Source organism: Lampetra planeri, chromosome 24 (genome assembly GCF_965212315.1).
Source record: "Lampetra planeri chromosome 24, kcLamPlan1.2.h2, whole genome shotgun sequence".
Taxonomy (NCBI): Eukaryota; Metazoa; Chordata; class Hyperoartia; order Petromyzontiformes; family Petromyzontidae; genus Lampetra; species Lampetra planeri.
Window position 1 is genome coordinate 10,863,322 of NC_136130.1, and position 14,074 is coordinate 10,877,395.

Sequence of the window (14,074 nt, forward strand, 5' to 3'; positions counted from 1 at the left end):
AGGGACAGACCCAGGTCCCATGGGTCGACTCACTGAGATGACTGGCAGTTGCACACCAGCTGTGTCCCTTACTGTGTAAGCTTGCTTCATTTTATCTGTCTGGTGCTCCGCTCGTTGTGAGCGTCACTCCTCTAACTTCCTTTGTTGTTGGAGGGCGACTGCCTCCAACTGAACAGTCGCGTCCTTCACGACACAGGCACACACACACGGCTATACACAGGGGGTGCGCTTTCATATTGAGATATTTTGAGCATCACCACCATCAAATTCACTGCTGGATGAAGGCTGTCATCTTTTTACGATGCGGGGGCGGGGGCGCGTGGTGACGGGATGCCGAGCAGGTGCAGTTCATGTCACCACTCGCCACTGATGTTAGCCGCGCATCCCCAAGACTCACCATTACTCATTCCACTCCGCGGACAAATGTGAAAAAGAGCTTTAGAGCACATCGGATTCCTTCAGGATAAATCATTCTTCTGATTCTGAACTCAAACCCAACACTCGGACCGAACACCGAATCGTCGAATCCCACCCCCCTATTCGTCCAGATCTTCAAAAATCCAATCAACGCCCGAGGTCGGCGTTATGGGTGTCATCTGTCTGTGTACGTCACAGTTACATGAACGTGAATGAGCCGCCATCTCGGCGTCTGTTTGACTGACGTCCTCACCGAGTGGACGGCCAAGATGCACGCGGTGATGTGTGGACATTTGCCTTGTGTGTGACTCTGTCGAGTACGTGTTACACGTTCTGTATGTAGCAGGGCTCGAGAGGAGACAGAGAAACTCACTGCAGGTCACCCCCTCCTATCTCAATCCCAGCTACAGTAATGTAGATACAATCTCATTTTGTCATGCAAACCGGCAATAAGTAACGTTCGCATAATGTAACCAATACAAAATATAACATTTACACTGCTGGGTGGACAGAGACTGGGGGTTTTAAGAAATGTACCCCGTTTCAACTGCCGCACCGGGAAATTGAATCGAGAAGTCTAGCGTGCTATTACACCGGATACCACAACAGCGCCCTTCATTATGGGAACCTCATTTGCCAGTAAAAATATGATAATTGTTTTTTTACCCTTCTATCTGGCAACAAAAATGACGCCTTTTTACAAGGAGTCATGTTTGCATAGACCGCAATACCTGCCGTCATAATACAAACAAAAGACATAACTCTGATAATGTGCACTGTCCATGAAGTTGATTGGTCCACACCCGAGACAGCTTTCCTTAGAGCCTAGTCTCACATGGGTTGGACCAGATGACGCCAAAAGTGCGCTTATTGGCGTCATCTGGTCCAACCCATGTAAATCAGCTCCCTTCATTTCATACAACCGCACTGTTCATCAAAGCAAGGAAAACAAGACAATGTCAAATACATTACAAAGTCATGGTAAACATATCACGATCATTGTTATCATGAAATGCAATATCGCGTCATATCGTGAATATTTGACATTGCAGCAAGCAGAAGTTTCAAGCAACAATGTAGAAGCGTATGAAAAGCTATTGACTATTGTGCAAGATGCGAAAACCCTCATGAGTATTGAGTGAAGTTGTACATTGTGGTCCACTTCTCTTCGGTCACCCTCACAATAAACGTGACCAAATTTATCCGAATGACAAGCAGAAGTGAGGCAGTGATATAGAACTGGTACACAAGCACAAACGTGAACAAAATTGTGAAGACTAAACCACACTTAACGTAATGAAAGTAATTTCGGAGCTTCCGTGGAGTGAAAACATGACGACCCCAAACCTAACAAAGTCCATCACTGTTAGATGTTACATGGGGGCATTAACATTGTAAATGTAACAGGCAACGAATTGAAGAGCACGATGTAGGCTTACAGAAAATGGTTTGAGCCTCATGTAGAAAGTATCGAACGTTTATTAAAGAGCAATCTGCAGGCTTATATAAATTATGCACACACGTGTAAAAGTACGAGTTTCACAACTTTGTGCGATCCACCAACCCTCGCCTCCACGGCCGGCGTTGTACACAATGACACAAAACAAAGACAAATATCCACCGTACAGCATTAACACACTGTTGGGTGAAGTGCTTTAAGCAAGCACGTATAAAGGCTGGCACGGCACACTAGGGGTGGGTGGCCAGCACCACGCCCAGCGGCCATTGTATTCCTCGTGGCGATGTTATACATTGCAGCAGTCGACATAAGAGAGGCCCAGGACCGGTTCAGATAATCGTCGCTGGTGTTGGCCGTGAGCGGAAATCGAACTCGGGTCGCCGGGTTCGTAGTGCAGCGCGGTAACCTCTACCCTACCGCTCCCTAAATGACACAGAAACATTCACACATGCAGAATGACACACGTAGACAAAAATGGACACACGTGTAAATTACTCAAGATGAATATACAAATGAATCATCGACTACAACTGCAAAAAACGTGACAGTCATGAGACGCAGTGAGGCTTTCTTGGATAAACAAGCGTATTCGGAAGCGACTGGAGCTATGCACTTTTAAATACAGATTGAAGTTTGCTGTCCTTCCCCCGCACCTCTGATTAGCACAGTTGGCTACGTTCCGTGCGAAAGATGTTCAACATACATAGTATTACTCCGGATGACTCTCGTTCATGAGAAGTGCTGCATATGGTGGACGTACAGCTCAGCTGCCGATAACAGGACATCGTAGGAAACATGAAAATATACTTTTTTGTGACTAGGCGAGAGTTGATTGAGACACCCTTTACCTGTTAACAATAGAATCCATGGCACATGCAAGGTGTGCACAGAAACAATGGAAAGACGTGTTACAAAACAGTGTTAACGTAAAATGTAGCTTGTCGTAGCTGATACAATGATCTATATGTGATTTTGAAATGTATGTATTTGAAGTTGTTTGAAATAAGTCACATTGTAAGCAGCCAGGTTCTCGTTGAAAATATATGGGAATATGACGCGCTTTTGCAGGTGGTAATGTCACGGCGCGTACTGAAGCAGCCTTATTGGATTGTAAACTTCCCTACCTGATGAAGCCCGGGTAGGGAAGTTCAAATTATGTCGTGAAAAGCCTTAAACCACCGTTGAGTTGTATTGGTTTGAATGTGATCAACACCTTGGCATGTATGAATGTTGTCTTTTTCAACGTCTTTATTTTGTCGAGTGGTGGGGGCTTAGTAACGAGAATTTTGACAAAGAATCTGACACGTGGCCAAATCCATAAATATATGTATCAGTATTAAAGTATTTGACTATTCAAGTAATAAAATATAATAACTTTGACTATGATACATTTGGCTTTCTCTACATGGTATACGTGAATATAGAAATGCAGCAATGTCGTTGGCATAAGTATAAAAGGCACAGGTGCATCCGTGCAATGGATTTATTACAGCACCGCTGTCAGACTTCACTTAAAGGACCACTTAATAGCCCCAGTAGAGGATATTTTATATATGCTTATGTATACTTACATAAGTGTTAATTTTATAGGCAATAATTTTTGCTAAATTGTACGTACATCGGCTAGTCACAGGCGAAAGCTCTCAATTCCGTAACTTTTCCACAGAGATCGGGATGGTTCCACAATTTGTAGAATCACAGCTGCCACGTTACACACGCACAAATGGCACCATCTCTACCAAGTATGAGATCATAAACAGAACAATATAAGCAACGTCCGTGGAAAACAATTAATAAATGGAACCAATATTAACGTGTGGAATCGCTGACTCGCAAATGTTTGTCTCAGGTGGGAAAATATCGACGAGTTTAATGAGACAAACATAAGGCATTGGGTAACATAGAAATGAGAATAAGGCCATGAGATATGAGGGCTCTCAACGGGTATAAAAGGGGACCCTCGGCAGTGGTTCAGCATCGTCGTTCAGAATCTTCACTGCACCATGTACGGACTCATCTTCGCTCTGCTCGTGGGCACCGCTGGTGAGACTTTGTGTAACTTACACTGCTAACTGGTTGCGTAGTGAATGATTTTGGATCGAATTGGGACCCATGTCCAGCAGGGATGGTCTTTGTAGGTATGCTACACTTATTTCGCACCGTACGTATCCAACCGTGCTAATCTTTGCCTATAGACATCTGGCAGTTTAACAGCATTGGTTTAAGCAGAGCAGACAATTATGGGTATCAGTTCAACACGTAGGCTTTCGCGACCAATATCTATAAAAGAGGTTTTTGGGTTAGATATATGAATGTATAGACCAGAGGAAGCCTTTTGGCGCCTTTTGGCGTCCTCTGGTCTAACACCATTTGTGACTAGTCTCCAAAGAAAGCTGTCTGGTGTGGACCAATCAGTTTTAAAGACAATGCATATATTATCAGAGTATGGTTTTTTTTGCATTCTGACCATAAGTATTATGGTTAATGCAGTCATGATTCCTTGTAAAAGGTTTCAGTTTGGTGTTTTAACATCCTAACACCTGTTTTGTTGCCAGAAAAAAAGGGAAAAACCTATTCTAATATAAACATGTTGTTGAAACCCGCCACCACCCGACACAGCCAACGAGTAAAGGTTATCACGTAAATTTGGTGGCTTGGCTCTCCAACACACCGGTGTGCTGTTCTAGTGACGAATTGCCACGTTCTGTTTACGTGACAACCCTTACTAGTTGGCTGTTTCAGGTGGTAGCGGGTTTTCACAACACATTTATATATTTACGCGATCTAACCCCAAAACCTCTATTATGAATGATGGGTATCATTAGTGGTCATTTGGTATCTTAATTTGGCGTAGGCCTCCGCTAGGTTAGCTCAATCGGAAACACTTTGCGCCTCCTATGGTGATGTGCATCACCAAACTAACAGAGGAGAGGAAGGTGTGCTGCTTATTTGGCTGTTCTGTTAAATTGGTCTTTGACTAAAACTGAATTATACCCAAGTGCAAGATGGGGCTCATGTCCGTTTTTGTTCTCAAGCGATTGGTGGAAATTCTAAATTCCTTCTGTGGGGCCCATATTGTCCATCAGACAAGAACGACGATTGAGCAAGTGATGCAACATTTCTAGTAACCATAGCGGAGTGACTTTATTTTCTGGAATTGGACTTTGTAATTGTGTTAGAGGTAACATTGGTGATGATGATCATCACGGAGACAACAGAAGCGGATCTATAATATTCCCAAGAGTGGTGTTCATGAAATGTCCGTACGTTTTTTCTGGTAAATATCAATAACAAATTTATTTTGGGACTCCAGGGGTGGGAGGGGGGTAGCATTGCCTCCATTACTTCCCTTGGATTCACCTATTTGCCTTATAGACAATGTCGATGGCCATGATCCTGTTGACGAGTATCCTCACGATGAATGTTGGGTCTGAGTACTTGACCGTGGCCAGGATACCAATTCACACTCTGCTTCGCTGACAGCGGCGGCCCCATACATGTATGAGGACCACATCGTGGGTGGCTCCGAGTGCGCTGCCCACTCGCAGCCATGGCAGGTGTCCCTCAACAACGGATACCACTTCTGCGGAGGCTCCCTGATCTCCAGCGAGTGGGTCGTGTCTGCCGCTCACTGCTACCAGACGTGAGTGTGCTGCGCGTGGACCTAAGCGAATCTCGTTGCGTGCTGCGTGTCTGGTGGTGTCAGTGAAGTCGCATCGACTTGTGTAAAATGCAGTGTACACCTACAACTTGGTGATCACGACCTTATCTGAAAATAGCTTAAAGCTCATGTTGTTGAACTCAGACCTAGCCACAAAGAATATTTACTTGAGCTTCACCCATGGGGCAGCAGTGCCACAGCTGGTACTATGAAGAAGCCGATCATATGATTTTGAATTAGACCCATCTGAGCAAACGAGAAAGGGCTATGAGCAGATTGCAAAGGTACGCGACATCCTCTTTCCACAATAAGGCGATGTGCCCCAGCAGTTTGTTTTGCTTAGGCGATTATACCAATATTTACAGCACTTGGAAATCTACCACACTGGTCAATTTGGGTTTGTGACGTTGGGAAGTGTCGACGTGATGGCATTGAATTAAATTACAACTAATCTTACAATACGTGCTAGTTGTGCCATGTTGATGCATGACCTTACCATTCGGAACTTGACCATGTCCAGTTTTGTTAGGATTGTTTTGTTCGTGTTTTATTGTTATTGCTGTAACCAGGTTTCTATTGTGTAACCAGTTCCCCATAAACGATTAGCATTCATGGCCCAATGAGCTTTGCCTGTGCCAAAATAAACCCCCCAAAAAACCTAAAACCTAAATTTAAGCGATCCCCTATAGATAAAAATCATCATCACTACTGTCATCCACTTCCTCCACCCCCAGCGCGTCCAGCATCTCTGTGCGCATCGGCGAGCACAACATCTTCGTGTCCGAGGGCACCGAGCAAAAGATCCAGGCCTCCAAAGTGATCAGCCATCCCCAGTTCAACTCAGTCACCTACGACAACGACATCATGCTCATCAAGCTGTCCACGCCCGCCACCCTCAACCAGTACGCGCAGGCCATCCCGCTGCCTTCCTCCTGCGTCGACACCGGAGTCATGTGCACCATCTCCGGCTGGGGCGAGACCTACACCATTGTTGGTGAGGACACGGCGCTTAGACGTCCGTCTTCCCTGGCAAATCCATTCCAAGAAGAGTTTTTAAAGATTTTACAATGTCGGTTTCGTGGTCACTCTGTATAGCTTTCGGATGTGTTTCAGGCTGTACCGCGTCACAGGCTTCCCCCATTTTCTTCCATTCTTTCCGTTCCTTTCTCAATATCTGTCCAGAAGGGATCTCCAAACTCTTGAATTTCATCTCGCCCTGTCTTCCACTGTCTTCATCTGCTTACTTTTCTCAAGGTTTATAAATGCTACCAACCAAATGCATTGCCTCTGCATTACTGGGACTTTCACACTGAGTCCACTAAACTCTCTAATGCTGCCCCCTCTGCTTATGAGTTTCTCCGTCCTCACGTTACCCCAATATCTTTCCCCAGTGTACGATGCCTCACCACTGCCACCCGCGTGTCTCCATACAGGCAGCCCCGATGTCCTCATGTGCTTCCAGGCGCCCGTGCTGAGTGACATCTCCTGCAGGAACTCCTACCCCGGTGACATCACCAACAACATGATCTGCCTGGGATACCTGGAGGGTGGCAAGGACTCCTGCCAGGTGAGGTCCCCTGAAGCGACTTGAGTCGACAAGTCTGAACGGGAGTATGAGCGTCGACCTGCCCTCTTGCTACAAACCAGTGCCAACTCCACCAATCATTCAGATCGAGACAAAGTTAATTGCTAACTGGTGACCCTTTGACCCCTGATTCCGCCACTGCAGGGAGACTCTGGTGGCCCCGTCGTGTGCAATGGCCAGCTGCAGGGCATCGTGTCCTGGGGCCGCAACTGCGCCCGGCCCAACTACCCCGGCGTGTACACCAAGGTGTGCAACTACAACTCCTGGATCGCCAGCAGCATGGTTGACAAATGAGCGACTCACTCGCAAGCCACCTTGCCAAGCAACAAGCACCATGATGGTTGTAATGCCATTAAACGAATAAAACCTTTGAAATGTTGATGCCACCATGTTTTTGTCGTCTTATTTTTTTCTTAATAGTGTAGTGGGTTCGAATTAGGTGCACACACACACAGCTTGGAGGCAACACTATTAAACGGTAAGTAATATAACACTGTACATGAGGTGGTGACCACCTTCCTCAACGCACTAACACTCTGGAACACGACACAGTGTGGACCAGGTAGACAACGGGCTGCCTGGTCCACGAAGACGACCCGGGACATGAGGACCGATGATACCGTCTTCACTTCGGAGTTCAACAGCCCCGCTCTGCGTTCACACCACGCTTATATCTGCTCTGACGTGGCCGGCTCTGCCCAAGCCACGCCTCCCTTCCCAGGCCACGCCTCCCTTCCCCCACCTCACGGGAGGTCTGGGTCCCTCCACCACGTGACCCCCAGGCACCCCCTTGGTGCCCCCAGCCCTCGTACGGGCCGACACAGTAGTGACGTCCTATGTCACTACATCAGCACGGTACAATAGATTGAGTTGCTCTACTGCTCTGCTATCCACAAATCAGCCCCGTAGTAGCCTATACAGCACGGGACTTCTTAAACCCTTTGGTATGGTGGCCCTATACCTCCCACCTGCAATCCTTGAAACAATAGTATACGTTTAAAAAATATATGTTTAGTTAAAATTGTTCATAGCAACAAAGTAGCCAATTTAAGTAATTTGCTGTGGGTATGTCGAATCATTTGGCCAAGAATCAACTGAGTAGAGTCGATGCAAAGGTTGGAGTGACATGCAAATGAGATGGATTATTTCGGCTTCCCATTGGTCGATTCAAACTCCTCTCACAGCTCGAAACAGGAAATACAGCGTGACCTTGGGGTGCTCCCAGGGACACTCCCAGCCAATCACAACCCGCCATTGTCCTAATTTGAATATAACCCGCCCCATGCAAATAAACTCCTCCCTCTTTTCCTCTCTCCTGCTAGATTTAATAATCGATAGTCGTTAAATTGATCAACCTTTGAGGACTCGATGAACCATTCAGGCATAAGAGTCGATCGTCGTTTCCGGATCACCTCTTCTGAGGGGCGCTGGAACCTTTAAATCGCACGGCGCTCAGCAGTCACCACGTGGTACCTTCCAACAACAACAGCCGCCATTTACCACTAAGTGGCGGTGACGTCAACACGTCGCCTGTGCCAGGCCAAGTGCACTTTGAGGCCGCGTTAAGTGTCGAAAGCTTTCTGACAGGTTAGGGACAGACCCAGGTCCCATGGGTCGACTCACTGAGATGACTGGCAGTTGCACACCAGCTGTGTCCCTTACTGTGTAAGCTTGCTTCATTTTATCTGTCTGGTGCTCCGCTCGTTGTGAGCGTCACTCCTCTAACTTCCTTTGTTGTTGGAGGGCGACTGCCTCCAACTGAACAGTCGCGTCCTTCACGACACAGGCACACACACACGGCTATACACAGGGGGTGCGCTTTCATATTGAGATATTTTGAGCATCACCACCATCAAATTCACTGCTGGATGAAGGCTGTAATCTTTTTACGATGCGGGGGCGGGGGCGCGTGGTGACGGGATGCCGAGCAGGTGCAGTTCATGTCACCACTCGCCACTGATGTTAGCCGCGCATCCCCAAGACTCACCATTACTCATTCCACTCCGCGGACAAATGTGAAAAAGAGCTTTAGAGCACATCGGATTCCTTCAGGATAAATCATTCTTCTGATTCTGAACTCAAACCCAACACTCGGACCGAACACCGAATCGTCGAATCCCACCCCCCTATTCGTCCAGATCTTCAAAAATCCAATCAACGCCCGAGGTCGGCGTTATGGGTGTCATCTGTCTGTGTACGTCACAGTTACATGAACGTGAATGAGCCGCCATCTCGGCGTCTGTTTGACTGACGTCCTCACCGAGTGGACGGCCAAGATGCACGCGGTGATGTGTGGACATTTGCCTTGTGTGTGACTCTGTCGAGTACGTGTTACACGTTCTGTATGTAGCAGGGCTCGAGAGGAGACAGAGAAACTCACTGCAGGTCACCCCCTCCTATCTTAATCCCAGCTACAGTAATGTAGATACAATCTCATTTTGTCATGCAAACCGGCAATAAGTAACGTTCGCATAATGTAACCAATACAAAATATAACATTTACACTGCTGGGTGGACAGAGACTGGGGGTTTTAAGAAATGTACCCCGTTTCAACTGCCGCACCGGGAAATTGAATCGAGAAGTCTAGCGTGCTATTACACCGGATACCACAACAGCGCCCTTCATTATGGGAACCTCATTTGCCAGTAAAAATATGATAATTGTTTTTTTACCCTTCTATCTGGCAACAAAAATGACGCCTTTTTACAAGGAGTCATGTTTGCATAGACCGCAATACCTGCCGTCATAATACAAACAAAAGACATAACTCTGATAATGTGCACTGTCCTTGAAGTTGATTGGTCCACACCCGAGACAGCTTTCCTTAGAGCCTAGTCTCACATGGGTTGGACCAGATGACGCCAAAAGTGCGCTTATTGGCGTCATCTGGTCCAACCCATGTAAATCAGCTCCCTTCATTTCATACAACCGCACTGTTCATCAAAGCAAGGAAAACAAGACAATGTCAAATACATTACAAAGTCATGGTAAACATATCACGATCATTGTTATCATGAAATGCAATATCGCGTCATATAGTGAATATTTGACATTGCAGCAAGCAGAAGTTTCAAGCAACAATGAAGAAGCGTATGAAAAGCTATTGACTATTGTGCAAGATGCGAAAACCCTCATGAGTATTGAGTGAAGTTGTACATTGTGGTCCACATCTCTTCGGTCACCCTCACAATAAACGTGACCAAATTTATCCGAATGACAAGCAGAAGTGAGGCAGTGATATAGAACTGGTACACAAGCACAAACGTGAACAAAATTGTGAAGACTAAACCACACTTAACGTAATGAAAGTAATTTCGGAGCTTCCGTGGAGTGAAAACATGACGACCCCAAACCTAACAAAGTCCATCACTGTTAGATGTTACATGGGGGCATTAACATTGTAAATGTAACAGGCAACGAATTGAAGAGCACGATGTAGGCTTACAGAAAATGGTTTGAGCCTCATGTAGAAAGTATCGAACGTTTATTAAAGAGCAATCTGCAGGCTTATATAAATTATGCACACACGTGTAAAAGTACGAGTTTCACAACTTTGTGCGATCCACCAACCCTCGCCTCCACGGCCGGCGTTGTACACAATGACACAAAACAAAGACAAATATCCACCGTACAGCATTAACACACTGTTGGGTGAAGTGCTTTAAGCAAGCACGTATAAAGGCTGGCACGGCACACTAGGGGTGGGTGGCCAGCACCACGCCCAGCGGCCATTGTATTCCTCGTGGCGATGTTATACATTGCAGCAGTCGACATAAGAGAGGCCCAGGACCGGTTCAGATAATCGTCGCTGGTGTTGGCCGTGAGCGGAAATCGAACTCGGGTCGCCGGGTTCGTAGTGCAGCTCGGTAACCTCTACCCTACCGCTCCCTAAATGACACAGACACATTCACACATGCAGAGTGACACACGTAGACAAAAATGGACACACGTGTAAATTACTCAAGATGAATATACAAATGAATCATCGACTACAACTGCAAAAAACGTGACAGTCATGAGACGCAGTGAGGCTTTCTTGGATAAACAAGCGTATTCGGAAGCGACTGGAGCTATGCACTTTTAAATACAGATTGAAGTTTGCTGTCCTTCCCCCGCACCTCTGATTAGCACAGTTGGCTACGTTCCGTGCGAAAGATGTTCAACATACATAGTATTACTCCGGATGACTCTCGTTCATGAGAAGTGCTGCATATGGTGGACGTACAGCTCAGCTGCCGATAACAGGACATCGTAGGAAACATGAAAATATACTTTTTTGTGACTAGGCGAGAGTTGATTGAGACACCCTTTACCTGTTAACAATAGAATCCATGGCACATGCAAGGTGTGCACAGAAACAATGGAAAGACGTGTTACAAAACAGTGTTAACGTAAAATGTAGCTTGTCGTAGCTGATACAATGATCTATATGTGATTTTGAAATGTATGTATTTGAAGTTGTTTGAAATAAGTCACATTGTAAGCAGCCAGGTTCTCGTTGAAAATATATGGGAATATGACGCGCTTTTGCAGGTGGTAATGTCACGGCGCGTACTGAAGCAGCCTCATTGGATTGTAAACTTCCCTACCTGATGAAGCCCGGGTAGGGAAGTTCAAATTATGTCGTGAAAAGCCTTAAACCACCGTTGAGTTGTATTGGTTTGAATGTGATCAACACCTTGGCATGTATGAATGTTGTCTTTTTCAACGTCTTTATTTTGTCGAGTGGTGGGGGCTTAGTAACGAGAATTTTGACAAAGAATCTGACACGTGGCCAAATCCATAAATATATGTATCAGTATTAAAGTATTTGACTATTCAAGTAATAAAATATAATAACTTTGACTATGATACATTTGGCTTTCTCTACATGGTATACGTGAATATAGAAATGCAGCAATGTCGTTGGCATAAGTATAAAAGGCACAGGTGCATCCGTGCAATGGATTTATTACAGCACCGCTGTCAGACTTCACTTAAAGGACCACTTAATAGCCCCAGTAGAGGATATTTTATATATGCTTATGTATACTTACATAAGTGTTAATTTTATAGGCAATAATTTTTGCTAAATTGTACGTACATCGGCTAGTCACAGGCGAAAGCTCTCAATTCCGTAACTTTTCCACAGAGATCGGGATGGTTCCACAATTTGTAGAATCACAGCTGCCACGTTACACACGCACAAATGGCACCATCTCTACCAAGTATGAGATCATAAACAGAACAATATAAGCAACGTCCGTGGAAAACAATTAATAAATGGAACCAATATTAACGTGTGGAATCGCTGACTCGCAAATTTTTGTCTCAGGTGGGAAAATATCGACGAGTTTAATGAGACAAACATAAGGCATTGGGTAACATAGAAATGAGAATAAGGCCATGAGATATGAGGGCTCTCAACGGGTATAAAAGGGGACCCTCGGCAGTGGTTCAGCATCGTCGTTCAGAATCTTCACTGCACCATGTACGGACTCATCTTCGCTCTGCTCGTGGGCACCGCTGGTGAGACTTTGTGTAACTTACACTGCTAACTGGTTGCGTAGTGAATGATTTTGGATCGAATTGGGACCCATGTCCAGCAGGGATGGTCTTTGTAGGTATGCTACACTTATTTCGCACCGTACGTATCCAACCGTGCTAATCTTTGCCTATAGACATCTGGCAGTTTAACAGCATTGGTTTAAGCAGAGCAGACAATTATGGGTATCAGTTCAACACGTAGGCTTTCGCGACCAATATCTATAAAAGAGGTTTTTGGGTTAGATATATGAATGTATAGACCAGAGGAAGCCTTTTGGCGCCTTTTGGCGTCCTCTGGTCTAACACCATTTGTGACTAGTCTCCAAAGAAAGCTGTCTGGTGTGGACCAATCAGTTTTAAAGACAATGCATATATTATCAGAGTATGTTTTTTTTTGCATTCTGACCATAAGTATTATGGTTAATGCAGTCATGATTCCTTGTAAAAGGTTTCAGTTTGGTGTTTTAACATCCTAACACCTGTTTTGTTGCCAGAAAAAAAGGGAAAAACCTATTCTAATATAAACATGTTGTTGAAACCCGCCACCACCCGACACAGCCAACGAGTAAAGGTTATCACGTAAATTTGGTGGCTTGGCTCTCCAACACACCGGTGTGCTGTTCTAGTGACGAATTGCCACGTTCTGTTTACGTGACAACCCTTACTAGTTGGCTGTTTCAGGTGGTAGCGGGTTTTCACAACACATTTATATATTTACGCGATCTAACCCCAAAACCTCTATTATGAATGATGGGTATCATTAGTGGTCATTTGGTATCTTAATTTGGCGTAGGCCTCCGCTAGGTTAGCTCAATCGGAAACACTTTGCGCCTCCTATGGTGATGTGCATCACCAAACTAACAGAGGAGAGGAAGGTGTGCTGCTTATTTGGCTGTTCTGTTAAATTGGTCTTTGACTAAAACTGAATTATACCCAAGTGCAAGATGGGGCTCATGTCCGTTTTTGTTCTCAAGCGATTGGTGGAAATTCTAAATTCCTTCTGTGGGGCCCATATTGTCCATCAGACAAGAACGACGATTGAGCAAGTGATGCAACATTTCTAGTAACCATAGCGGAGTGACTTTATTTTCTGGAATTGGACTTTGTAATTGTGTTAGAGGTAACATTGGTGATGATGATCATCACGGAGACAACAGAAGCGGATCTATAATATTCCCAAGAGTGGTGTTCATGAAATGTCCGTACGTTTTTTCTGGTAAATATCAATAACAAATTTATTTTGGGACTCCAGGGGTGGGAGGGGGGTAGCATTGCCTCCATTACTTCCCTTGGATTCACCTATTTGCCTTATAGACAATGTCGATGGCCATGATCCTGTTGACGAGTATCCTCACGATGAATGTTGGGTCTGAGTAATTGACCGTGGCCAGAACACCAATTCACACTCTGCTTCGCTGACAGCGG

At 45.3% G+C, this 14,074-nt stretch overlaps 1 protein-coding gene across 1 annotated transcript; it reads left to right on the top strand.

Moving 5' to 3' along the window:
• The first annotated feature begins 3,879 nt into the window (after positions 1–3,879).
• Positions 3,880–7,483, top strand: LOC144726845 (trypsin-like). The gene is made up of 5 exons (XM_078605800.1): positions 3,880–3,919; positions 5,360–5,519; positions 6,272–6,531; positions 6,971–7,104; positions 7,267–7,483. The coding sequence occupies exons 1-5, from the start codon at positions 3,880–3,882 to the stop codon at positions 7,414–7,416; spliced, it is 744 nt and encodes a 247-aa protein (XP_078461926.1). The 3' UTR covers positions 7,417–7,483.
• Positions 7,484–14,074: the final 6,591 nt, after the last annotated feature.